At 41.4% G+C, this 27,126-nt stretch overlaps 1 protein-coding gene across 4 annotated transcripts in view; it reads right to left on the bottom strand.

Annotated features, from left to right (window-relative positions):
• Positions 1 to 27,126, bottom strand: part of CADM1 (cell adhesion molecule 1) — a 177,630-nt gene that overhangs the window by 49,122 nt on the left and 101,382 nt on the right. For all 4 annotated transcript variants that reach the window (XM_082778060.1, XM_082778057.1, XM_082778058.1 and 1 more), the window contains exons 2-5: positions 8,975 to 9,121; positions 7,710 to 7,862; positions 3,926 to 4,063; positions 1,932 to 2,087 (exon numbers count right to left, since the gene is read on the bottom strand). In XM_082778060.1, the coding sequence (XP_082634186.1) occupies positions 1,932 to 2,087; positions 3,926 to 4,063; positions 7,710 to 7,862; positions 8,975 to 9,121 (594 nt within the window). The remainder of the gene's footprint in view (positions 1 to 1,931; positions 2,088 to 3,925; positions 4,064 to 7,709; positions 7,863 to 8,974; positions 9,122 to 27,126) is intronic.

Here is a 27,126-nt window from a genome sequence, read left to right as displayed (position 1 = left end):
CCTGTGTCTAAAAAGCAATTGAGAAAGTATCAATTAGGCCTGATTGTCAGAGTCTAAGTTCCCCAAGAGACTAAGTTCATGTCAACAGAAGCTCTGATTGAGATGCCACTCGGTGAAGACATGAAGTTTCCTTCTGCTCTCGTTATTCCGAAGAATTGAGCTGCACTCACAAGACTGAAGCAAGAAAAGCTCAAGGGTAAATGTTCACTCCCACTGTCTTTTCTACCCTAAGTTCAGGTCCAGCTGTAGGTATTAAATGCAAACGTCTGGACATCCTCCAGCACATGAAGTCCTGAAGCCACTAATCGTGGGGAGCTGCAGGGTTACGAGGCACTACATGTTCTTCTTCTGGTACTCTTTTCTCAAGCCATCTGCTACTGCCCACTGAAGCAACTAACTAGACTAACATGGGTCAAGTCCCCATAAATAATTTCTGTTTACAAACTGTGATTTTAATTCACACCATGTTTAACATCCAAATAACCGTATTTTACGTGTGCTTTGCCTTCATTGTATATGGAACCAACCCTGTAAAGACTGCAGATGAAAATAGCCAGGAAGAGATTTATTTGATATGGAGGAAGAACGGAAGAACAGAAAAAAAATGTTCCCTCCCAAAACAAACAAACAAACCATTGATCCTCTCCTATCACATCAAACTGTCAAGATTTCAGAGCAATTTCTAAAAGGAAGCCTAGAAGTAACCAGATGTCCTTTCAAGCAAGGGGAAGATATCCAGATATCCTGGAAGATTTCAGTATCTGCACATAATAGGGAAGATAGGATTTTTTTCCCCGTTAAGTATTTGATCAAGCCTCACAAAGGTGCTAATGTATTATTAAAGCTAATGGAGCTCTACAAGAAATGTTAATGGACATTAAGTTTGCATAAATGAATTACACATTAGCACAGTCGCAAGAAATCTAGTATCTGCCAATTTAGGTAGTATCTGATCATTTCTGTTTTCCTCATTACAGGAACATTACTTCACTCTAGTTTCAGAGATACGAGAATTGTAACCAAGATGTTCATAATGAAACTACATAACGAAGCAGATGAAATAAATTAATACAACCTCTTCTTCCCCTTTTAATGTAACATTATAGTTGAAGTGAACCTACAAAAATATGCGCTTTGAATCATCCTAATGCCCTTGCTTTTCATGGCACCCAAACCATGTTGTGAGGACCGTCTGACTTTGGTTTTGGAAGCCATTTTCTGAGCAGAAGCACGTGCATATAGCAGCTCCATTATCTCCTCCAGCTGAAAGTCAGACATGTCTGCATTTGTGACCACTGGTATTTTCAGATAACTGCTCAGAAACCCTGTTAACATCACATACAGTAGAACAGTTCCTAAACAAAGTGAAAATGCATTATTAACAATGAACATGTTAGGAACATTATAGCAAAGAATCTGTAGGCCTTTGTCAGTGGTGTTGCTACAGAGTCCACATACTTCATCTTGCCCTAATTTAGAAAAACAGATGGAGCTGTATGTTCACAATGCAAAATAACAATACTACTTTTGCATGGTGGGCAAGTTTTTGCCAGTAAGCTTGCGATGGTGGCCAGTTGCTTTAATGTCGTATTACAGAAACACTTTCAAAGAGAGTAGGTTGCTAAAAGAAAAATACTTGGATTTAATCTTTCCTGGCAATTTTAAAGCCCAGCCAGGAACCTTTCATGGTGCAAATTCAATGTGAGGAAAGTTATTTAAGAGAATAAATGTATTTATGCTGTTGCAAAAGGGCTGGGAAAAGTCATGGCTTAACCTATTAAATGGTACCCAACATTTTTATTTCAGTTTTTAAAGAACAGAATGTAAACTCCATCTACACTATAATTTTATCTAATCATACAGCAAATGGTTCCTGAGGTCTTAAGTGAGCAATTTTATACATTAAAAGCATTACAAGTTCTGCTACTCACACATGACTTCTAGGTAACGTTGCGTCTGCAAGTCTTTGACAGCCGGGTGATCCACCAAACAGATGACTGGGACCCCGTCGTCCTCACGTCCCACTTTCAGCAACAGCTGGCTGGTCACTGTGTACATATCAGACCACTGCTCCACTTCAGACTTGCCTGGCAGGGAGATGAAAAAGAAAAGCAGAAAGTGACTGGGGGGAGCATCTACTGGATACGCTCACCTTTCTTGTTTCTGTGCCCAGGTGGTGTGCTCCCTTCAGCATCTATTTCTCCTCTTCAGATACAAGGTTATGGCCGGGATGCACGCAGGTATGGAGTAACACACCTCTCCAAGAATTTGTTCCTGATTAAAATCTACACTACATTACCACAATGATTAACAATCCCCTTACACCATCCCCAAATCCCCAAACTCTTAAATCAATGGAGCTACAAATCCCCTCCCACTCTTGAATCAACAATTAGCTAGAAAAGTGATTAAACAGATTAACTTAATTAAAAGTAGTATTGATAGGCTGAAATATTTCAGCAGTACTCCACCTGAAGAAGAGAATAACCACAATGGTGGGAGCAAAGCGTAGTTCAGGATTTACTAGGTGGTGTAACACACAACACAGAATCAAGAAAGAAAAGACACGACAGGAGAGAAAGAATTTTTCCATGAACTCTGCAAGCACTTGCTGATAGTGTGCCTCCACTGTGCTTCCAGATTCTCTTATCTGTGGCTTTTTATTTAAGAATTCAGATCACACAGTCAAAACATTAAGAGTAACTTGTAGCAGAGGTCTTTTAAACAGAAAATATTTCTGGATAATATATTAAAGTAAAACACGAGGAGAGCTGCAGAAAGTGACATCCCTTTATATTCAGAGGAAAGGCTTTCTGATCAGAGAAGCTACATTTTCACTCTATTCACAACCTAAAACCAAGTATTTCAGTTTTTCTACTTCTGTTTAAAAAACATCCAAAGAATCAGCAGGGTGAACTGGTATTTCAAGAAGCTACTACTCAGCTCAGCAGTCTTCAAAGATAAAGGAAAGCTGGGATTCAATTGCCAACGCAAGAAAACTCAATCAAGAAGCTGGACAGGTCAAGCATGAAGGGTCAAATACTATTGCACTGCTGCCCGCCAGAATGGGAAAGGGAACTAAGAAAGAGATCATCTGAAGATCAGTATAACGTTTAGATGACAACAGGTGCTGGAAATCAGTGGGGCACCACTTCAAGCAGCAGCAGGTTTGCATTCCACCTTTATCAGCATACGCTCAGCATGTGTCATACTCGGATGCTTGTAGGTGTTGTACTTAAATAGAAGATTTTATCTTGCCCTTGTAGGGGGGTTGGATTTGAAGTAATGAGTCTGGACTTCTGTAGAGAGCCCTTCAGTGTCTCAGCACAAAGGTGTTGTCAACCAAGCTCACATCTACATGCAGACTTAAACTAACAGCATGACACATGCAATCAGTGTCAGTGACTTGAATGTGCTAATACCAGGAGCGACCAGATTTTGGTGAGTGGGAGAAATCCATCTTATATGAATATTGCACCGAACACAGAAAAAAATACTGTATAAACAAAAGAACAGGATACGAAGGTGAACTGAAAATCTTTACAGTTCAAAGTGCAAATGATTTTACTCATACCTAAAACAGGGGAGAAAAACACATAAACAACCACAGAAATAAACTCTTTGCACAGTTTCTGGGCTCTTCAAAGTCACCTGCAGTTACAGAAAGGCTCCAGAACCCTGTGTTCAATTCTGGCAGGTAGGCAGAGGACAAAATGAAGTTCAGCCCTTTTGTGTTAAAGAATAATTTAAGTCTGCCCACATACTCTTTTGTTCCCAAGCTGGTGTTTAAAACAGCTTTTTTTTTTTTTTTTTTTTTTTTTTTTTTAAGTGGCAGAGAACAAATACACAACATTACATGAATTATTTCAGCCATGTAAAAACAAACAAACAAAAAACAAACAAGTGACTTAGAGGATACATCTACCAGTTAGCTCCTTGTTTCCTTTGAACCATCTGATTGTGGTGGCTGGTCTGCTGGCCATGGCAGTGCAGTTCAGCTCAATCTCTTCTCCCTCAACAGCAATTTCTTTTTGGATATCAATTACCAAATTGCGTGGTGGTACTAAAATGAAAAAAAAAAACAACACAACACATACTTGATGAAAAGACAAGTAAGACATTTTCTGATCACCAACACAAGACAAGATCTTCTGAAAAACCCGTAAAATCTACCAGAGTAAACTAGCCACCAGCATTTACTTGATCTTTCAATCGATCAAATCCTTTGATAGATGGTTTCACAGTAATCGGAGTAAGTGCTTTCACTCTCCACCTAATAATCAAAGTGGTTTCACAAATTATCACTTATCAAGTTCTTAACTTTCTGTTCTCTCTCCTAGCAAGGCACCACTCCATGGACGAGTTTGAGTATTCCATGTTATTCAGTTGTGTATGGTGCTATTTAAAAATACAGTTTGACTTCATGCACATTTCTTGACTTGTGCTGACAGGCAGAGGAAACACCAAAGCTGACATTTGGAAGTGCATTACTTACCGCAGTTCTAACCTCAGAAGGCAATTTTTCTCTCCTGCTGTTCAGTTTCAAGCCTCAGCCTTAAGGAATGGAAGCAGGCCAGCAAACATCAAGCTCATTTAAAATGCTCAAAAGGCACTGAGCACAAGACCATGTTGGACTGCCATCACCTTTTAAACAACACTGCCTACTCCCACAAACTAAACACAAAACCACCCCAGAGAGAGGAGAGAGTCGACTCTGCATCCAGTGACAGATCCTTGCATCATTTGGTAGTTACTCTGAGATGGTAATTCGCCATTCTCCCCAGACAAGTTTTCTCTACAGATCAAGAGTCTTGCATGAAACGTAATCCAGTAATGTTGAGAAACAGGCCAGAGCTTCAGGGTGATAACAACTGCACCATAACCCAGAGACATGACAAACAAGCTTAAAAATTATGACATAGAAACAAGGAGTCTTCCCCATGAAAGAACCAGTAGATAGAGGCAAAAGACAGAAAAAAAAATGAACATCAAGAGTTCATGCAGCGCTGAGTTGTACTTACAGGGAAAAAAACACGGAACTTCCAAAGGAAACTCAACTTTGCTCTGATCGATATGATTAAGCAACTGTATAGTTCAAATGCGACTAACACGTTTTTCAGCTAATGAAGAACAAATATGTATAAATACCATCCAGATGATCAAATGGACTAATTAGTCACTTGTGGCTTTTCTCTAAAAAGAACAGAACAGGCTACATATTGGAGATTTTCACATGTTCCAATTAAGCGTGAATAAATCTACATATAGTCTCACTGAAGACATTAAAGTCACGGGGAAGAGGAAGGAGGAACATTACTAAAGGAAAAGAAAGTGTGAAGCTCCTCTAACACTGACTGCATAGAAGGATGTCTGAAAACTTTGCCCTGCTCTCTAAAGCAAGAATCATTAGAAGCAGATCAACAAAACTACTCTTTGATATAACTTAAAATATATAGGAGCCTAAGTAATGACTTAGAGATCTTGGGTGGGAAATGAATTCCTAGGAGGACCAACAATGTACTGACACAGATAACTACTCCCCTGCCCTGTCCCATTTTTTCTCCTAATTAGGGAGTCAATAATATGGAAGAAAGGAAAGACATGCTACCCTTGGCTTCACAGCACCCTATCTTTAATTACAAATGTTAGCTAAGATAAACAATCCCCTCCTTAGTCTTCTAATAATAAACATCTATCTTCATTGCCTGCCCTGTGAACTAAGGTTTTGCCTGACTATGTGATAAAGGTGGACACAAAACACTGCATTATGAACGTGAGGGAAAGGCAGGCACACATTGGTCATGCTGCAAATTTTGCTTAAAAAGAAAAAAAAAAAAAAAGAACTGAAGTACAAGACAAGAAAACAGACTTTTTCCTGAATTCTGAAGCATAATGTATGCTAAAAAAAAAACAAGCCACCAAGTGCATTATGTTTCCCACTTGAAAGACATGCAGTGCTGGCTTATAGGCGAATAAAGTAAATACTATTATGTCAAACACATTGTTAGCAGTGAGATTAAATACCACAAAACATTTTTGTGTATGCATGATTACAGAGAAGAGCTGGAAGAGAACTTCTAATATGGATACTGGAAACTACGCTAGGACTTAAAAGCTGTTGATAAATGTAATAGCTGTAGTAGAACTGCTTACAAACATTACTTAAACAATGTATAAAACCTAAGAACCAAATCTCATTAAATAAAAGAAGAAAGATTTAAACTAATCAGCAAGCGAGATCTTACATTATATCATCCTCTGTAATGCAGGTTCTCCTATTAATAGAATCTTAAAAGCCACTGATAATCTGTAGAAATAGCTCTAATAGCACAAGTTGCTATTACCCGTAACCACAGCAGTCTTGCAGCTGCATATCCACAGTCTTGCAAAGCATGAGCAAGGTGGGGGAGGAAGGGGCAGAATTAACTTCAACTCTGCAAACAGCAATTCTTAAACAAAGGGGCAACTTTAGGATGTCAAGTGGAAGATCTTACATTCCATTACATGTGAAAAATGTTTGCTACAATTGATAGGAAACTATCACTTTCCATTAGTTGAACTTCAGATTTCCCTGAGTTAGTCAACAGACAAACAAAATCTTACGCATCTTCACATGGTAGGAGGTTACTGAGCTATGCTGTTACTAATATTTGCCCTTAAGGAATTACCATGGACAAGCAAAAGTGCTGTCTTTCTTCATTATAGTATCATCCCCAAGTTTTAGAAGAAAAGATTTAGCATATGACCAGATCAGTCAGATTACTGACAACACAAAATTCATAAACTGAATTGTTCTACCATGTTATGAAGCATTAACATTAATTTATTTTTCCTCTGTAAATCAGATAATTATTGAAAGACATTTTCTACAGCTTCTCCTTTCTGGCTGACTTTTTTCTTTCTCCACAGAATGAGATGCAACCATCACAACATAAATTCCCTTGCTTGCAAGAAATACGTCTTCTCTAGCCCTAAAAGAAGGGGACACATGGCAAGAGGAAAGGTTGTTTTAAACAGCACGTGCGGTCCTGCAAAGCCACTCAATATCCATTCCAGGATGCTAGCAGGTTCAGACTTGCCCCAAAAGCATAATGATTCACTTTGATGTTCTTACAGACAGGCAATATGACAGTTAAAAAATTAATCCCTGCCAATTGTCTGCAAAACAAAGCTTGTGCTAAACTCCACTTCATAAATGGCAGGAAACACAGTAGAATTTCCAAGTGACCTGCGCAAGTAAAACAGAGGCTCAGAAGTAGAAACTACCTCCCACTTATACCTCTGCTTATTCCTTGAAGCTAAAAATACCCTGTGAAAAAATGGGGAAGACCCAATAATCACACTAAGTACAACATGACCTACAAAGACAGACTGGGTGTGCAATCAGGGGTGTGCTGCAAGACAGGGAGAATACACAATGGCCATAACACACCGCTGGGCTTGGTATTTGCAGGCAGCCCTTGAAATTCTCGTGCCTGCAAGTTCAAGTACAAAACTGCACTGACCTACTGAAGAGCTGAGCTGGTCTCCAGTGGGAGAGCACTTAGTATTACAATACTTAGAGTTTACCAAAAATCACTGGAATGCTGTGGCTCTTTTTGGGCAGGCAGAACTCCCCAGTCACTGCCCTGTTCTACTGCCTTATCCAACCCAGACCCCATGCACAGAGCACTTGCAAAGTTCATCACAAGCATCGATTGGGTCCTTACCAAGCACTGTAATAGTGGTATAAATTTCCTGCGGGGGATCGGTGTAGAGCTGGCAGAAGTACCTTCCTTCATCAGAAATAGAGACGTTTGTCAATGACACTCTGAGTTCACTGTTGGAGAAATTCACCAGCTGAAACCTGCTGTCCTTCAGCGCTGCAGAGCAAAAGGGATCGTCAGTGACTGTGATGACAAATGCAGCAGTTCCTCTCACAACAAAAAGTCAAAAGTCTATAGAAATGTGAGTAACATCTAAACCAGAACCCCATGGGCTCCTGACTGCAGCTATAATCCTGCTTCTTATGTTTAAGTTTGGATCTATAAAACACTTCTGTTCTCAAATCATTACAAAGAATCAACATAAGCAAATCCACTGGGCACAGCACCAAATCTTTTGACATGGTGTTTATCTTCATACAGCTTAGGGATGCGTAGGTAAATTGCTTACTGTGCAAATCCGTTTCTATATGCTTACATTTCAGAGTGCAGTGAGTGAACCAGGGACAGTGTGAAAGACAAAAACTGGAAAAGGATGATTTAAGATTTGTTTCCTGATGAGTAGTGGCTACCTAAATTCTTCTAGAGATTTGAAATGCTTGGTTTCCAAATTCCCCCAGCTAAACTACTGGCCACAAATGGTAGCACAAGTGAAGTGAGCCAGCCTCCACTGCCCTCCCGTACTTGTAGATCATAAAATGTCTCAGAAGGGAACGTGATCTGCCATGCGTTTCTATAATGTGCCAGCATCTCTAGTCTCTGCTGTGACATTAATGCAAAGAATTTCAAACATTTCATTGCCGCTATGAGGCTCCCATGGTATTGTCACAACAGGAAACAAAGCCAGACTCATTCACTGGACATCGCAGTGATGGGAGATTTTGTTTTGGCTATAAAGAGGCATAGATTGTCTTGAAAATTTCTGTCTTCAAACCAAACAGATTACCTCTGAGAACATTGCACCGTCTCTGCTTTGCCCTATTCAATTTGTTTGTGTCAGCTAAATATTTGGCACTCAATTGCAATTCACCCTGAATTACTACAATCAATTCCTATTGCAAAGTAAGACAGTCTGACTTTTAAAGGGGACCATCAAGGTTTCCATTAAGGAGAAAGATTATGATTGCCTGTTTCATCTGCCCTCTAAAGAATTGACTAAACTTTAAGTGTCTAACATTAAATTAAAAGAAGAGATCTCAGCAAATGCTTTATCCCAAGTGCAAGCAGGGTACAGCAAAAGTTGTTACCAAATATTAAAAGATGAAACTTACGTCTGAAATCTCTGAAATAAATCGTTTGTCTGTTGGGATTCAGGAGCTGAATCACTGAGTCATCGCTGTTTTTGACTCTACAGCTGATGGTGGCAACATCTCCCTCCACTACCGTCACATCTTCTGTAACCAAATTCTGACCATCACCTTAAGAAGAAAGGGAAGATGAAATATGAAAATGAAAAATGACATCAGCAAGGTTCATTTGGAATCATATAACTGAGTACCAACAAAAAGATCAAACTTCAGTAGGCTCCTACACCCGAAATAGGAACCTATGCCAGCCCCTGTGACAGCCCCAGGAGGTCAGGGTTTGTGCAGTATGTGTTCAGCAGCAAACATATTCTACAGCCATTTGTTTGTTTGTTTGTTTTGCTGGGGCTGGTATTATTTTCATTGAACAGATGCAATCACCTACATGATAAACACACAGAATTACAATACCAGGGAATTCAAGAAAGTATTCTGCCCCCCAAGCTGTACTGGACATCAGTGAATTGAAGAGGAACAACTGGAAGAGAGGTCCATAGCTGCAAAATGCCTACTGTATGGCCCCATTACAGAGCTTGTTTTTTTATTGCAAAGTCACTTTAACTCAGTACATTCTCTCCATTATATTTTGAATAATAAAAAGTAGAAGACGGGGGAAAAATCTCACTGGACTTCACACACCCCTCCAGGCTTTAATACTTGTAGCAGCCCCAGGAGTGTAAGGTTCATGCCACATGCACGGAGATAGTAGAATTTGCTTCCTCTCTTAAAAAGACAAATATTGTTAAATTACCTTGAAAGAACAATTTGCTGAAAAAGGCATTTATCCTTTGACTTTAACAGATATACTTTTGTGAGCTGGTTTTTACTTAATGTCTAATCAGTGGGTGCTATTAATGTCCAGAGGCAGGAAAAAAGAGCTCGATGCAATTATGCCGTGGGAGTCTTGTAATCATTTATAGGTCATCACCTCAAAACTCTCTCTCTAATGAATTGAATCATTAGATCAGATGCACACTGAGAAATTTGTTTCACATTTTAAAGATTGCAGAGGATCATAATTTGAAAAAGCGTTTTGCATTTCAGTTTCTCCACATATTCTTTATCAGGTTAAAGCTGGAAGACTGCGGTGGAAAGGCAGAGCAGCAAGATCTTGTCTGCTTTCAAAGCATACAAACATTATGGACAAGGAGGCAAGTGCAAGTAAGCTTTACTTGTTGATGGCATAAGAAATGAAATAAAATGGGAGAAATTTTGAAACCTTGACTATCAATTTGTCAAATTAAGAGAAGGTGTGCGAGCACCTAACCGAGTGGAGCTGGAGCAGGGTGACCAGATCACATGGCAAAGCCTTCTGCTGCTTCACAGCATGTTTGTGCAGGGCCAGGGCAGGAGACAGTCCGACTCCTAAGCTGGCTATGATGGAAAAATGCAAGGTTTTGGTAAAACTCAAAATAGGGTTTGCATTTTTGGGCAGAAGAACCAGCGCCTCTCCAGCAGCCAGATGCCAGTGTAAACCTGAGGACCTCTACGTTCAAATAGTTCAACAGCAGTAAAGGCAAAAATATTAAACATCACTAACTGCTTCTACGGAGTAATTTTATCAAACCCATTCAAAACAAGGTTCTTGCACAAGGATCAGCTTGATATGTTCTCATAAATGCAATATTCACTACAAATCATTAACAAAGCTATTAAGATTCGATTTCCATCTAAGCAATTATTGCAAGCATATTTTTTTTTTTTTTTTACATTTACTTTAAAAGACTCAATCCTATTTTCAATTCATTAAACTGTTCCTTGCATTTACTGAGTTTTACATCAGCTTGGAAGCCTATTTGAATTAATAAGAATTACAGTAGAAGTAATTTAGAAATAAATTATTTGAAGTTCAAACCACTGAAGCTTTTCATGCTGGAATGCTGCTACATTAAGCCTGCTGACTGATTGCTTTAGAAGTCCAGCATCTAGGTCCAGGCTGGCGTCAGGATCTGTCTCCAGGAAGTATTTATTCTCCCTCAGGCTTTGGGGTTAATGATAGGCACAGTGCACATGAGGACAAAGCTTCTTGTTCTGAAACAGCCAGCCTTCATGGATTTTTGTGTGTTTATTCTGAACCAAAGGGCATCCTATCTGGCTGCTGTTCGCAAAGATTCTCTTGCTCTGCTGACCTAAATTTGTTTGCTTAACTAACAGCACCAGACAGTACAAGTTAACACTTATGGTTATCTGCATTCACATCTGCTCCCAGTTACCACGACGAGGAAGCTATTCCTGAGAACAGCATCAATTACAAACTTCAAATGAAATAAAAAAAAATGCAACGTGAAGTGAGAACTCTCTAGACCCATTTTAATTTCAACATTTCAGGAAGTTATTCCCTAATATTTACTGGCACCACACAAGTGTTCTGAGTATTAACTTTCATTGAAATACATACATTTAAAGTACCACAACATCACTGTAACAGGGAAAAGATCTGGGTGGGGAGAGGGAGGAAGAAGCTGAATACTATGGATCCTGCTATGGATCCTGCACAGAATCACAGTAGATGAGAGGGAAAAAAGGGAAAGTTGCTATTGATAAAGAACTCTGAAAACATCTGCCAATTAGCAGTACTCCTGGGGGGCAGAGCATGAGCAGGGCAAATGGAAAAAAACAACAGAATTATTCTCGCTTTATTTTCATCTAATTAAATTTGACTATTCATATATAAATATGAAAGCCCCCATGCACTGGTTTTGTATCAGACACGTCCGTGTTGAGAACTCCAAACCTGGAGTTTCCTGGACTAAGCTTTTCATCACTGCCTCCAGAAACTTGCACTTAACGTAACATGCAAGCACATTCTTGATCTGAAGTATAAAACACCATTATTGAGAGAGGAAAAAAGAGAGGAGCATGTATTAAGTCAGCTTCCAGGGGTGGGCTTCAGTGTGAACTGACATACACATGCAACACATACATATAACATTAATGATCAAGTATAACAACTAGAAGAGTTATCTGCAATGTATGGGGAAGAAAAAAAATGCTATGCATGTCTCTTTTATTACCCAAAGCAGTTCTTTGGTGTCATCTATTGAAATCTCTCTGTGCAACGTAAAAAACTGACTTATTTTACACTTACTGAAGGGGAGAATAAATTAGAGAGATACCATACTTAGGGAGAAGCTTTGGCTAGATGGTATACAATTAATTTTTGCACTTGTACTTCTGCCTTAGATCACTACAATATTTGTTTCTAAGACTGCAAAGTAAGAGATATTGACCAGTAAATCGTGTTTAAAACAAGTTCCTCTAAGGTAGACACAGCACAGGGACCTCGGCTCATATGCAGTGGTCACGTTGAAAATTAATTCTTTTTTCCAATTGTAGCACATCAGGATAGAGCGAAGCATCAGGGAGAAAAGAGGGAAAGATTAAAAATACGTGCCTGTGAACACGATTCTTCAATTCCTAACAAAACACTAGCCATGGGTACTTCATCATGACCAACTGCACTGCTGATTCAGTATACAGAATGCAGACACAAATGCTTTCCAAGAAAGAGTAATTTTCATGAAACACAAAGTATGTAAACTGACACATAAACAAAAATTTCTTAATAAATTGAGCCAAAGGGGAAAAAAAGACTTTGAGTTTTGAATTTGGCTGGGTATAACTTTGGATAATAATGCTTAAAAAAAAAAACAAAAAAACCCACAAAAACTATTTGTTCATGTCTTTGATGAAGAATGAAATGATGATCAATCCACAGAATTAATGTAATTTTAATGTAAAAATATATATATATATAAATTTCAGTTATCTAGGAAGAATACAGTGGTTAAATAACCAACAAAGGGTGAGACAAACATTAGACAAGTTTTATGAACACCTAGCAACATACCTACTCCAAAAGCTTTGTCTCCTTGTTACTGCTTTTCCCTGAGCAGTTTCTGTGCTCTTTCCACCCATCATGAAGACAGTACTGCTTTAAGTTAAGTATCACAAACTGTATTTTCAGCAAGACTACAGTAATTGAACAGACATTTTGTAGTGATCAGATATAGCAACCTTATAGAGCAGGAAGAAGGAGAACAAATAACCATTTAAGTTCTCAGCAAATTTGCTTTAAGGAGAGAGAAGAGAATTGACAGCAGCGTGCTGAAAGCAAGTTGCTGGAGCTCAGTGCATCTGGTCCTGAAGCCTCAACAAACTGTTTTAAAAAGCAACCATCGTCACACTTGATCTTTTGAGAAGAATGGACAATCCACGCTAATTGTGTTGGCAAGAAAAGGCAATTGCTTTCTACGGAGTTAATTTCATGACATCTTTTCATGCACAAAAGAATGATAACAATTTTAGATCAGGCTGTCTACAAAATATACCTACACATGCAAGCGTGTGACATGGCTTCCATCGTGTAGGAAAGCTGCTGCAGCCTGCACTAGTGATGGAAAGGGCTGGGTCTGGCTTTGGATAATAATGCTTAAAAGCCATGCAATAATAATAATAATAATAATAATAATAAGCCGGGCCCAAAGAGTCGTGGTGAATGGAGCCAAGTCCAGTTGGAGGCCAGTCACTAGTGGCGTCCCCCAGGGCTCGGTGCTGGGGCCGGTCCTCTTTAATATCTTCATCGATGATCTGGACGAGGGCATTGAGTGCACCCTCAGTAAGTTTGCAGATGACACCAAGTTAGGTGCGTGTGTCGATCTGCTTGAGGGTAGGAAAGCTCTGCAGGAGGATCTGGATAGGCTGGACCGATGGGCTGAGGTCAACTGCATGAAGTTTAACAAGGCCAAGTGCCGGGTCCTGCACCTGGGGCGCAATAACCCCAAGCAGAGCTACAGGCTGGGAGAGGAATGGTTGGAAAGCTGCCAGGCAGAGAAGGACCTGGGAGTGATGGTGGACAGTCGGCTGAATATGAGCCAGCAGTGTGCTCAGGTGGCCAAGAAGGCCAACGGCATCCTGGCTTGTATCAGGAACAGCGTGACCAGCAGGGCTAGGGAGGTGATCGTCCCCCTGTACTCAGCTCTGGTGAGGCCGCACCTCGAGTACTGTGTTCAGTTTTGGGCCCCTCGCTACAAGAAGGACATCGAGGTGCTTGAGCGGGTGCAGAGAAGGGCGACGAAGCTGGTGAGGGGCCTGGAGAACAAGTCCTACGAGGAGCGGCTGAGGGAGCTGGGCTTGTTCAGCCTGGAGAAGAGGAGGCTCAGGGGTGACCTTATTGCTCTTTACAGATACCTTAAAGGAGGCTGTAGCGAGGTGGGGGTTGGCCTGTTCTCCCACGTGCCTGGTGACAGGACGAGGGGGAATGGGCTTAAGTTGAGCCAGGGGAGTTTTAGGTTAGATGTTAGGAAGAACTTCTTTACAGAAAGGGTTGTGAGGCATTGGAACAGGCTGCCCAGGGAAGTGGTGGAGTCACCATCCCTGGAAGTCTTCAAAAGACGCTTAGATGTAGAGCTTAGGGATATGGTTTAGTGGAGGGCTGTTAGCGTTAGGTTGGAGGTTGGACTCGATGACCTTGAGGTCTCTTCCAACCTAGAAAATTCTGTGATTCTGTGATTCTGTGAATAAGCAGTCTTTAATCCTCAACACGTATTCAAATACACAGAAATAGATACGTTGTCTTCCACCCGTATAAAAAAAGCTTACTGTGAACAACTTGAGAAGCATGGTAGGGAAGGAGGAAAGGCAGCACGCTGCTTTTTATACCCATAAATGCAAACTACTGACTAAGCAAATCACACCAACGGGGTAAGGCTGGGAGCCTTAAGGGCATGTGGTGCTTTCACCAGAGCTTGCAGATGCTGTAGCGTTAATGTGAAGTGCTACCAACAGACCCTTACCCCACTTGTGCTCCTTAACCACCATAAAACAATAACAAGGGTTGATCTTCTGATCCCTCAAAAGCATTTCAGTGTGACCCTGCTAAGATGTGCTCCAGCAACAGGCCCTAGTTCAGTCTTTGCTACTTAACGGAGCTGCTTGGCACTAAGCTGTGCAATCCTGCCTCCACGAGCAGCTCAGCTCCAGCTCCAGACACCGACTGAACCTTCAAGGGCATCTGTTAGTCCTGCCAGTCTGGGTGAGCACAATTTCACTGCATTATTAGTCTCTCCGCATCTCCCAGTCCATTTTGCCTGCCAAAGAGTGATGCCGAAAGCCTTCCACGTTAGCAGCTCAGGACTGACATGCTGGGTAAGTGCTGGCACGCATCCGACACCACCTTGCAGCACGTGCCAGCACCCTTTGCATCACCCAGGGAACGGGAAGGGGGGAGCTGGGAGCGGAGACCCCCCAGACCCAGCACATGTATCCCGGGGGGAGCTCTGAGCAAGGAATATGTCCTGAGACAGCTGTAAACAGATCACAGCAATCATGCTGAGTAACACTGCGTTGGGAAAACTACTCATACTTCCGTTGAAGAAGCCAAGTGCTTTTGGACTACAACGTGAAAGGGTAATTTCTGAGCATAAAATTGGGTTTCTGTGACTCAGCCCCACCAGCCCATGGCAAGGGTTGACTCCCTTCAGCTGTCTGCCAGTTGCTCTGACATCTTTCTACCCCAGAGACTCTCTTCTAAGTCCAGCCCAAGCAAAAATACTCAATAATGGAAACCCTCGCAAGGCAACAGAGCCTAAAGCATCATGTGGGTGTTTCTGAACAATTATTCTTTTAATTTTATCCTCAATCTCAGAAGAAGATTGTTTTCGACCAGGATTTACAGCTAACATTTTGAAATAGCAACTTTATCTTCTAATAAGATCTAATTACCAGTTTTGTGACCTTCAGTCAAGTATCTTTGAGATTTTACTGCGGTCAAGTAGCTTTTACTCTCTCTTCAAAATCTTCTCCATGACTAGCAACTGTCTTAGTACGACCAAAATGCAACTCCACCTCCACTGGGAAGAAGCTCTTCAAAAAAAGCACTGGTGGTAAACAAACAGAATTCTAGAAAATCTCATATTCAAGTTTGTTTTGCTTTGCAAGTCTGTCATCTTCAATAATGTAATGTGAAGTTTTACCCTGTGTAAAATCTCTGAGTATCAAGAGTGACAGCTACTTCACAGCGAGGCACCCCACTGCAGGCTCAGAAGCAAACTGAGCAGACGAAGCTCAAACGAGATAGAGGGGATGGGACGAAGTATCTCCCCTCCCGGGTCTGAAGTTGAGACTACAGCAAATTTATATAGTAATGCTCACCCTGCATTAATATTTACTTTCAAATTTTGTGCATATTACTCCTCCTTTACCACAAAAGCTAGCCTTAAAAGGGTTACTTTGATGAAGGGTGCTGATTTCCATGTCAATTCTGTTGCTACAGCTTTTGGTATCACCTGATGCATGCACTCTGGAAGAGCGTAAGCTAAAAGCTTTTTTCCTCTGCAGTAGAAAAAAGGGGCAGGGGCGCTTAACATTCATGGAAACTATTCCAGTGTCACAGATCTGTAAGAAAACAGCTACTGCTTATCACTAATGAAGCAGATTGTCAATTAAGGAAGTATTTGGTATTAAGTGCAAAGCCTCTATTTTCAAAACAGAGAACAATTCTTTGTTAAGGTTCATCATTTCTCAGAAGAAGCAGCTGAGAAAGATGGAGCCAAGAGATGAAAGCTTCATACTGAATTACCAGAAAGTCCAAGATTGTCCCCAGGGAGCAGCAGCACTGGAAGATGCTCTCTTCATCACCCTCCTCAGCATTTTGCTCTCCAGGCTTGGTTATCTAAAGGTTGTTTGACAACCTTCTCTGACAGACTTCATCACCAAATCTAAGCTGAAGAACTTGCACACGTTATTTTTGGATGACCAGTAAATCCAAATGGATTACTACCAGCAACCCCGTAATTTGGCCTAGCTACCCCAAGTCTTCTGTTCTGTTATTTACACCGAATTTCAGCAGGTTTCCCCAACATTTTCTGCAGGGATGAAAACACTTCGACCATTCAGCATCCTCAGTGGAAGCGATTTAATTTTCTTGTCATATGTTTTACTCAACCTCTGTAATTGCAGGAACCTATTTTCCCTCTCTTCTCAATACATATTTTAACAAGTGTACACACGTGTGAATGCTTTCAGCACCTTTCATCACTGATTCACCCAGTGAGGCAGAGAACTCCTTTGCCCACCTCTCACTAAGCTGCAGCTAACATTTCTCTACTGAATTACTCGCCTGTTTTCTGAGAGAATATGCAAGATTGTGCTAAAAATTGCTTATTATTGGGAGCATGTTTATGTTATGAATTATACACTTCAGAAAAATATACTGCAAATTTGAGTAAGTTGTGCACAGCTATTAAATTTCTGCAGAAGAAAAAATGCTATAGCCACCTTTATTGCTTTTCATGCTTAAATAGTAAGAATAAAAGATGACAACAGCTCCGCACTGACACCAAGGGTTTTATTTACTTTAAACATTTGTGAATTTCTGTGTGATGAAATTGCATTGGGGAATTCTTTCCGCTGGTGTCTAACCAAAAGGGTATGAAGATAGAAAACTGATTTGAAATACAGCTAAAGCAACACAGCCAGCTAAGTATTGTTAGTCTGTAGAAAAGCAGTTACTTTACTAAACCCGTGCTCCATCTGAATTATTAAAATTCTCCCTGTTATTTACCCCGGAGGCTGCCGGGAGCTGGGAGCGCCCCGTCTCCAGCTGAAGAGGGAGCGCTGCAGGAGGCTCGGCACGGCACTGCGGGGCTGGGCGCTTCTCAAAGCCAGTCCAGCCTAAAAAGTCAACTTAAAAAAGTCCTGCTTACAAGTCGACGTGTGCAGCGAGCATCTGACTTTCATATTGTACGACTTGACTGAACAACCAATAGTCCACATCTCATCTGAAGCATTTTGATCTTACATATTGCACTTGTGAATCCAAACCCTTCTCCTATGACAAAAACCTATGTGCTTTTGGCCCAAAGATCTCTCAGCCTGAAGCATTTCCTGATCTCACCATGCTCATCAACGCCCCTTCAGCCCTCCCTCTCGCAGGCCTCCCATTACCAGTAACCATATCAGTTCAGATTTATGATCTGTCACCTGTGTTGGGATTAGATGTCATGCTTGTCTTTCTATTACTCAGATATTGATAGATAAAATTCCACGGCCATACATTCCCTGTCCCTTCAAAGGTTACCGTCAGAGGATGCTCAGAATCGATACAGATCTTATCTGTCACTGACCTCGGCGGGGCACAGCAAACAAGGCTCACGGGAACACAGCAGAGAAGAATTCGTCATGGCTCACAGGATTAGTACGGTCTTTTGCAACAAAGCCTGTTGTTCTGCAAATCTGACTTTTATTCCACATTTCTAACCAAATCAAGTCTTGTGAGAGAACAGGATTTACAGCAATTGCCAGAAACAGCCTTTTAGAATATGACCATATTTCAAGGTAAGGCGTTTTGACCATTTGGATAGAGATCCCTACAAGCCACACTCACCACAATGGACCTGGTGTCTACAGGCACAATTTATATGCTTTGCTGCCATGGCTAAGTTGGAAGGCTGCTGGCTATGCTTTTCCTGTATTAGAACTAATTTCTTAGCTCATCTGACAGCTCGTAAATAAAAGGTGTTGCTATTGCAGCCTTTTATTTATATGTATTTATATGTAGGGATGCTCAAACAAGTTTAACTAATGCACCAGAACAGTTTTCCAGAAACTGGGACAAGCTGAAGTCTTGCTTTTACCCTGGAAGCACACAGTAGATTGCAAGACAATAAAAGGTCATTTATTAACAGACTGCTTTGCACTCGTAGCGTCAGAGGTTCATTGCAGTACGATCTCCCAAGACGAAATAGGTGAGTACCAGTCCTTTTTATTCTAGGCTGTAGTGCCCAGCACATCATCAACCTGGTTTCTAGGTGTTTTTTATGACTACGATCATCAATAAATGTTTAAAAAGTACAATATATAAAATACAGCCTCAGTTTCTTTCATCCCTCCTTATTTTACAGGGTGCTGCTGCAATTTCCTTGTGATGGAGCAACTTCATTCTGGTTAGGGTCATAAAAATACTTAGAAAAATACCATGAAAGATCAAAAAAGTGAAGCTTCCTTCCAGGGGAGGAAAATAAACCACTGCAGACACAGAATGGGAACAGAGCAAGGAGCTCAAACCAGAAAGCAAACCAAGACACCGCATGGAATTAACTTCCACTGCGCCTATTTCAGGTTAGCACTTCTTGTAGCTGGGCGTTATGAGGAAGGAGGTACTCTCACAAAGCCTTGACAATTTCCATCTTAAAAAGTGATGGAAAAATGTATGATCCAGTCTTACAGCTGTAGACATTGTGAGTAGCTGTGGTTTGGGTTAAGGGGCTGACACGCCACAGCACTGAGCTTTGCACTGCAGCGCAGGAACAGCACCGAGTGTGATCGGGTTGTGCAGCACAAGAGCCAAATTGCTCTGCATTGTACAGGAAGACAACCAGTCAATTAAAAATCATTCAATTACTGAGCAGGGAAAAGGACAGTAGGTAATGTTTTTGTTTCTACCGAAGAGGGAGAAGCTTTGTGAAACAACCACGATTCCAAACAACTATGTGGGTCATTCAGTACTGTGTGTACGAGTCCCAGCTCCAAGATGCTTTCAATCATCGACAAAGCAATTTAGAAACAGCGAGGACTTCAGGTGACAGGAGATGCTTGATTCATACTCCTATCATTCATCGCATGTCTCAAAGACATGTATTGTGGAAAAATTTGAGAAAGCATAGGTACTGGTGAGGCAGGATGAGGAAGTCATCTGCTGCCTGAAAAGCAGCAGCTACTCACCCCTGAGAGATGCCTGCTGGCCTCTAAATGGGGCTGTCAGGTAGAGATGAAAAGGGAGAAGTGAAGAGCATGGGAGTGAAAGCAAAAATGCAGCAAAGGGCAAAGCTCTGCACAGCCTCAGAAGAAATGCAACGGGTGTATCTTTCACAAGTTTTGTGCATGCATTCCTCCTCCAGCTCAGCCATCACCACTGCAAGTCATCATCTGTCAAGGACACCACCTAAAATTCAACAATTCAGTCTTCTTGCTAAAGAGAGATGCTCAGAAGCAACAGCCAGCAAGGGAGAAATAGTCTGACAACATAAGATGGTCCCAGCAGACTGCTGCCTCCATTCAGTATGTTTAAATAATACTCAATTAGGATCAACATTCATTTATTATTAATGTTGTTCTAATACAGAATTTCTTATCTGCTTTTTTTATCTCCCAGCTACATCAATATCAAGGACACACACAGCCTAGATCTAAGAAAGGAGACCTTGATTAATCTGGAGTTTAAAATACACATTGAATTTCCTGTACCTGCCGTGACTCGTTCTATTAGGCACTGAAGCCTGATGTACAGCAGGTTGCTGCAGGTAAGAAGAGGAAGCATTGATAAAATATTCAGTTTTCACGGACAATGAGTGCATTCAGTACATTTACATTATTAGAACAACATTATTTAACAGCTCATGCTGCCTTACATTCATTTCCAATTCCATCACAGGGGTCTAAAGCTGGGGCAGACTTTGTTGAAATCCTAACCATGGAAGGAGAGGAATTGTGCATCTGCAGGTGCGTCACCTGCATCACCACCTCAATTTTTGTAACGTAAGGGTTGGCAGCAGCCCCACATTTCAGATTTCGGATTGGTTGTACTCTTATCTCCTCCACCTTTTCTTATGGCCATTGAAGCTACGCTCCCCACTACCAGCGTCCCGACTGTCCACCAGCTACCACCGCTGGGCAGCAGCTATGGCATGCCACGATTTTCCTTTGCCATCACGTCCTCCGCACAGAGCCAAGTGCAGGAAGCACTTTCTAACCTTCAGTTATTCTGCATCCACCCCTTCTGAGATTGTCTTGGTGATTTTCACGTGTTCTGTTGTTACTATTAAAGCCCATTTCTGTAGGCACTCACTTATTAGACACTACATTACCTGCTGTAGGCACAACACCCACACCCCCCCTAAAAAAAAAGAAAAGCTAACACAGAGTACTCAAAGATGGGATTTTCCAATAATGAGGAAAACTGTTTTAAGTCAGATGATGGGTAACATTTTATTATAATGAGCCGATAATTCTTATATCCATACCTATAACCCATTTCTTGGGGATTTTTTTTTAACATCTATAATATTTTACTGTCAGTAGCATCTGTCACAATGTGAAGCTTAATAATCTCTTTTTAAACCCAAGAAATCTTTATTTCCGTGAAGTATCTGAGATGAATTTTGATCAACAGCTTGATCTCTCTCATAAAAAAGGATCTCCCTGAACTACCTGTGCGTGGTAGTTAAAGCTCTTCTAAAATCTTTAGTTCTGCCACCGCAATAGGCAAGCAGTGACAAAATTAATAACAAATGTGCAAACCTGTAGAAAATATCCTAAAGCACAATGGGATAAAAGCAGATAATAAATTGGAATACAATATTTTTCTTTGGGTATTCTGACCAATTCCCATCCTTTGACTAAAGCAACACGCAGGCAGCTTGAGATTACCGCACTTTACGTGGTGTGTCACACACGGGAGTTCTTCTGTAAGACTTGAATTAAACAGCCCCAGAACTTTTCTCCGAAGTGTTCATCTACGTGAAGTTAGAAAGCAAGAATATTTGCCTGCTTGAGCAATTGTAGAGTTTGTAATCCCAAGCTACACCTCCAGGTACAAGCACGAAGGATGCGCTTTCCTAGGGGAGCGGCTTTCCCACGAAGGCAGCGCCTCAGCACCCGGTGCTGCACCTCCTGCTTCACAGCACACTCTCTACTTCTTTGTAGATGTAAACATTTTGAAATTCCATAAGCAGGGCACGGGCACTGTCCATACCTTGGACGGACAAACATTTAAGCTGCCCATGCCCTCCCGAACCCCCCAGACGTGAGCAGCAGTGACCACCGGTTCCCCTCCTGGTGGCCTTCACCTCCCGGCACACACCACTAACTCCACCACCTTCACCCCCATGGACGTGCCAAATTCACCTTCCGAGAGCTTCTGCCTCTGGTACACCTCATTACTTACAGACCCAGAGGAGGTTCTTGTGAAAGCTTGTGCTGATACACCCTTGGAGAAAGCACGACAGCACGTTATCGCCAATTCTTACGCAGTACAAGGACGTTCAATCCCACCCTAACTAGCTCGGTGTTATCAACCTCAAGCATTCAGCAACGGTAACACTGAAGATTAAGATACAACATGTCTCCTGCTTTGTCAGCCTCTAGGATTCACTCAATTTATATTTTCCAGGTCTTTCTTTCCTATGATAAGACCAAAACTGCCGCTACTGTCTTTTACAATACAAGCTGGGTTTCTAATGAAAGCTATTGATTTCAGTAGCTGGGGGCTTTCGTGAAATGACAAATATAACTAGGTTCAATAAAAACCATGAGATGGAAACAGCATTAGTGCAAAAAGCAAAATATAATTTTATAATGTTCTGTCTCCTCAAATACACGGCATAATTCTGCAAACCTAAACTACTCTCCGACGTGCTACCCAAGGATTACCAGGAGCTTAATCTGATGGAGCTAACGAAGAGTGTTATCAACTGTATGTGATACAACAGCTAATCTGACCGGCAGATCCTGCTGCTTCCTACCCAGAGCAGCTCTCTGCCAGCAGCTCACCGCAGCCAAGTGGGCAGCAAGTCAAACTGCAGCAAGATTCACAATGCCGCCTTTGTGAATTTTAGGATACAACATCAGAGCCGGCAAGCTCGCCAAACAGTTCAAGGGCAGAGCAAGGTTTACACTTCTAATTAGTCGTTTTTATAACCCTGTGTTTTACCACACTTCACAAATCCTCCAGCAGTGCTTCAGACCCTTACAGATTTTGCATTTGTGCTGCAAAACCTACATTTACAGAGGGGAATTAAGGGCTGATCCTCAGCTTCAGCGCACCTTAAAAACAATACAAACAAGCAGCATTAATTTGTTTTGCCTCTGCTTAATAACTGCATACACTCATAAAGGAACTGAGAAACTTTCCGCTGATCTCTTTGCTGAAGTTATTCTGCTGCTTTGCAACGCCTGTGAAATCCAGCTACAAGGGCCAGACAGGTCACTTAAATATCTGTGCATCATCTATACGCACACAGTTTGATGGGGAAGGGGTATTGTACTTAGTTTTTTTTTTCTTTTCTTTTCTTTTTTTAGTCTTCCCCTAATGGGAGAGATTAAAGACAAGATCTTTTGTCAGACAGAAAGAATGACAGACGCTATCAGCTAGGGTTATGCACCCCTACCCCCCCAACCCAAAATCAGGGAGAAAAATAGTCGCAGCAGCAGTATTACAATCAAAGGGAGAACTCCTTCCAATTCCAACTTCCAAGGAAGGATAAAAAGGTATATAATAACAAAAGCCTTTAGTCTAGATTCCAGATCAGACACAATGATGAATGCTAGCCTAAAGGGCAACATATTTGTAAGTTTTAAGTCTCTTGCTACACCAACTGTCCTGATTCATCCCTGTGATAAAGGCAGTTCTGAGAGCTATTTTACCATATTTATTATTTTACAGGAGAGGAAGAAAAAATGTGGAATCAGCCCTCAATCTGCCACCTGTCAGATTTATAAATGTTGGTAAAAGAACAATACTAGTGCCTTTAGACATTAATCTACTTGCTACAGAATCTGCAGGTGCCCCCGTCAGCCCTCACCCAGTGGTTCTCTCCAGTTGGGGTGGAAAAAAAAAAAAACAACAAAAAAAAACTTGTATATATGAAAATACAATACACATGCACGCATTTTTTCCCCTTTACATCTATAGGATTCGCTTTCATTAAAACCATGACAAAACCAGAAAGGGCAGGTGCTCCTGAACACATTACTACCTGCTGTCATTGCTTTGCTAGCTGAGTGGAAGCACAAAGCTCTGATCCAGTGTTTATTTTTAAAGATGCAGCCCACTTGATACATGCTCATTCTGCAGACCTTATTTTCAATAGGGAAGCTGTGTATGCTTGCTGGCTAACTTGAGAAAGGCAAAGTTGAAAGGAAAGGAAAAGAAAGCGTACACTGCACACAAAAATAAAACCATGATTTTATAAACTGTGTTAGCACCATCTCCTTTACTGCCTCTGGAGTTACAGCAATGAAGCCATAAAAGAAATAGAGAAATAATGAGAAAGAGAACATTTTTGATTGCTTAGCACCATCACGGAGCAGCAGGAGAGGTAAGGAGAAGTTTTTGCACTCATCCAGTTTTCCAGAACCTGTTCAAAGAACAGGAACTCCACGGCTCTGAATTCACAAGTACTTTTATCAAGCACTTTGTAAATTTTATCTCCTATTTCTTAAAACTGCAGTCGCCTTTTAAAAAATAGATTGTATTTAGTTTTTAATTAAGTCTTCGTCTTTGTATAAAAAACACAGGCCTTGAGGTTTAGATTGTCATTTTAAACAAAAGTAAAATGGTAAATGCCTTTTACATGCAACACCATTAGATATAATTAAGCAATGGGTAAAGCATACATCGTGCTATAAATGTCATTTAGTTTTACAGTTAAACTCATCAACATTTATCAAAACACTGCCTCAAGAAAGAACGAGACAGCTACAGCTAGTGACTTCAATTCACTGCTGTCTTTGAAGCAGCATGCTCGGAGGCAAAACTGCAGCAAAAAAAGCCTTCACATTTCATATTTTCATCTTTTTGACTGAAATGTTAATTTTCTGCTACGTTTCTGCGTATGCTGGGACGGGTGATGTTTAACCATCGCTCACCAGAACTAGAGAGCTGACTCCAGGAGGAACTGCTGACGGAGGGGCAGGGACAAAGCTGAGCCAAAGAAGAGAAGAGCTCTGGTGCTGGGGATGCTGCCCACAGCCCGAGCCCTGCTGTGCCACGGCTGACACCGAGCAGCCGGACAGAAAGCCAGGCACTCCCAGTCTGCCCCGTCTGCATCATCTGCCAAGGAAAGGTGCTCTGGTGCCCCATGATTAATTGCAGTGTCTTTATTTAACCACTCGGTACAGAAGCAAAACAACAACAGAGACCTAAATGTTGTCGCATCCAGCTCATGCTTGTTTCTCTGTGTTTTTATTGTTTTGCTTTGCCCAATTTTTTATCTTAGCGATTTAATACAAAATCCTGACAACGGTCCAACGTGACAACTCCATTGATAATATTTCTGCCAGCTTAAACACCTGCCACGTCTACCACTGTTCCCATAAACCACTATGAAAAGACACAGGAGTTCTTTACTGGACTTCACAGGCGTTCAGCAAGCGCCAGCAGAAGCCTGTGTGTTTTGCTTTTGTTCATTACCACCCTGCTTTGTTCTAGCACCTTCTGCTGTTTGAGTCTTTCAAGCTACATATCTCTAGCTGCCAATACTGAACACAATATAAACCCAAAAACCACAGCCAAGGCTTTTACACTGGTGACAGTGCTGTCATTGCCCTAGAATCTAATGGTGCAGTCCTGCTCACAAAAAAAAACAAGTGTGGAACAAAACCATACGCATGTTACCACCTCCTCCTGCTCCCTGAGACAGTAAAGCCTCCCTGGCCCTGCCAAGCCATTTAAAATCTTTAAAGAACTTTTAAAATTCTTTTTTTTATTATTCTTTTTTTTTATTTTTTTCCCTTTTCCTCTGAGAAGCTTTTAAAACATACAAACTAAGCCCATTAAAAGCCATTTTTAATTTGCTGGTGCTCCTTGACACACCAATGGCAAACACCAGCAGGTATCAGGACAGCAGGCACCGAGCTGACTGTAAGCTATGTCAAGCTCTCTGACTTTGCAGCTTTAGACAGACAAGGCATTTAAAAAAAAAAAAAAAAAAACAGATTTGAAATGGATGCATTTTACCATTACCCATCATTAAATAATTACACTGTTGCACAAATTCAGAGGTAGCAAGGAGTGAATATTCAATGTTTCTGGAAATACGTATTAATTCCCTGCTTCCGCAGCCTGTAAATGAGTGTTTTTAAATCACTGCCATTCTCTACCTTCTCTCCCCCTTTCCTCATCGCCCTAATCTGCTCGGCATTACACTGCTGCTGCGGAAACAGGGTTGCTTTGCTTAAAAGCCTGCTTCACACCCAAAGTGCTGCGGAGCGTTGGCAAGGCAACAGACGGCCACCCCGGGCCCCTTGGAAAGCACCAGCGCGTGTGGCACGGAGAGGAGGACACGGGGCCAGGCAGGACATACGGGCACGGGGTTCTGAATAAAGTGGAGCCGAAGCAAACTGAATGCAGCCTAGGTTGGGAACATCGTGGGGGTGTTTCCTTCACAGACCCATGCTCGCCACGTCTCTGATCTCAACAACCGGCTTTTGGAAGGGCCTCAGAGGGTACAGGTGTGCCCCCGCTCTCCAACCTGCCTCCATCTACTTGGCAGCATGGGAACTCCTACCAGGCAAAATCCCATCATCCAGTCCCCTAAATTGCCCTTAAACAAAAAAACAAACAAAACACTGTGTGTGTTGTATGCGCATGGAGAGTGTCTTACAGCTACAACGAGGTAGAAGTCAAGGCAGAGATCTCTGGAATGGAAACCATACCCTAGCACCAATCCTCTGGGTCACCTTGTTTTAAAATTGTGTGCTAATAGAGAGAGAGAGACCACTCCACTAAAAATCTATCTTCTTAACTGCTTGAAACGGAATTTAAAATGCATGTATGCGGTGCTCCTATCTGCTCACTATTCTGAGTTTCTCCTTTGGCCTTATGATAAAAGAACGCAGGAAATTATAACCAACTTTCCCCCTAGCCCGGAAAAGGGAATTAATTACTGTGAGCACAAAGTCAGTGCTATTCCAATAAACCAATGCAATCCATTCAAGCACTGAAAAGCAAGAAAAAAAAATTTTAGAGGTTTGATACCTTGCTAGTCATTCACATCATGTACCAAAGTGGATATTACAGAACAGCAGTGCCTGAGACTATCACAAAGCCAACATTATCTCTACCATTATTAGAATTAAATAAAGCTTCTCTTTCTACACGCACAGCACCAATGTGGCCAGGATTACAAAGCAACGTCAAAAAACCTGCAGCTGCTTGCAGCGCCTGGCTTCATCACAGAGTTTACTCTTTTAGCCAGGATTAGATGATCACAACAGTCAGTGACAAAGTTTCTCAATGTGACAAGACATAAATACGTGCTCAGAGCCATCTAAAACCGTCTGATGCAGCAGATCAGCCCGCTGAAAGCTCTCTCGATGAGTCTCACGTCAGAAGAGGAAAG

The sequence above is a fragment of the Aythya marila genome (genome assembly GCF_965140915.1).
Source record: "Aythya marila genome assembly, chromosome: 23".
NCBI classification, from domain to species: domain Eukaryota; kingdom Metazoa; phylum Chordata; class Aves; order Anseriformes; family Anatidae; genus Aythya; species Aythya marila.
The sequence above is the reverse complement of the archived record's forward strand: the minus strand, read 5'-3'. Positions and strand labels throughout refer to the sequence as shown.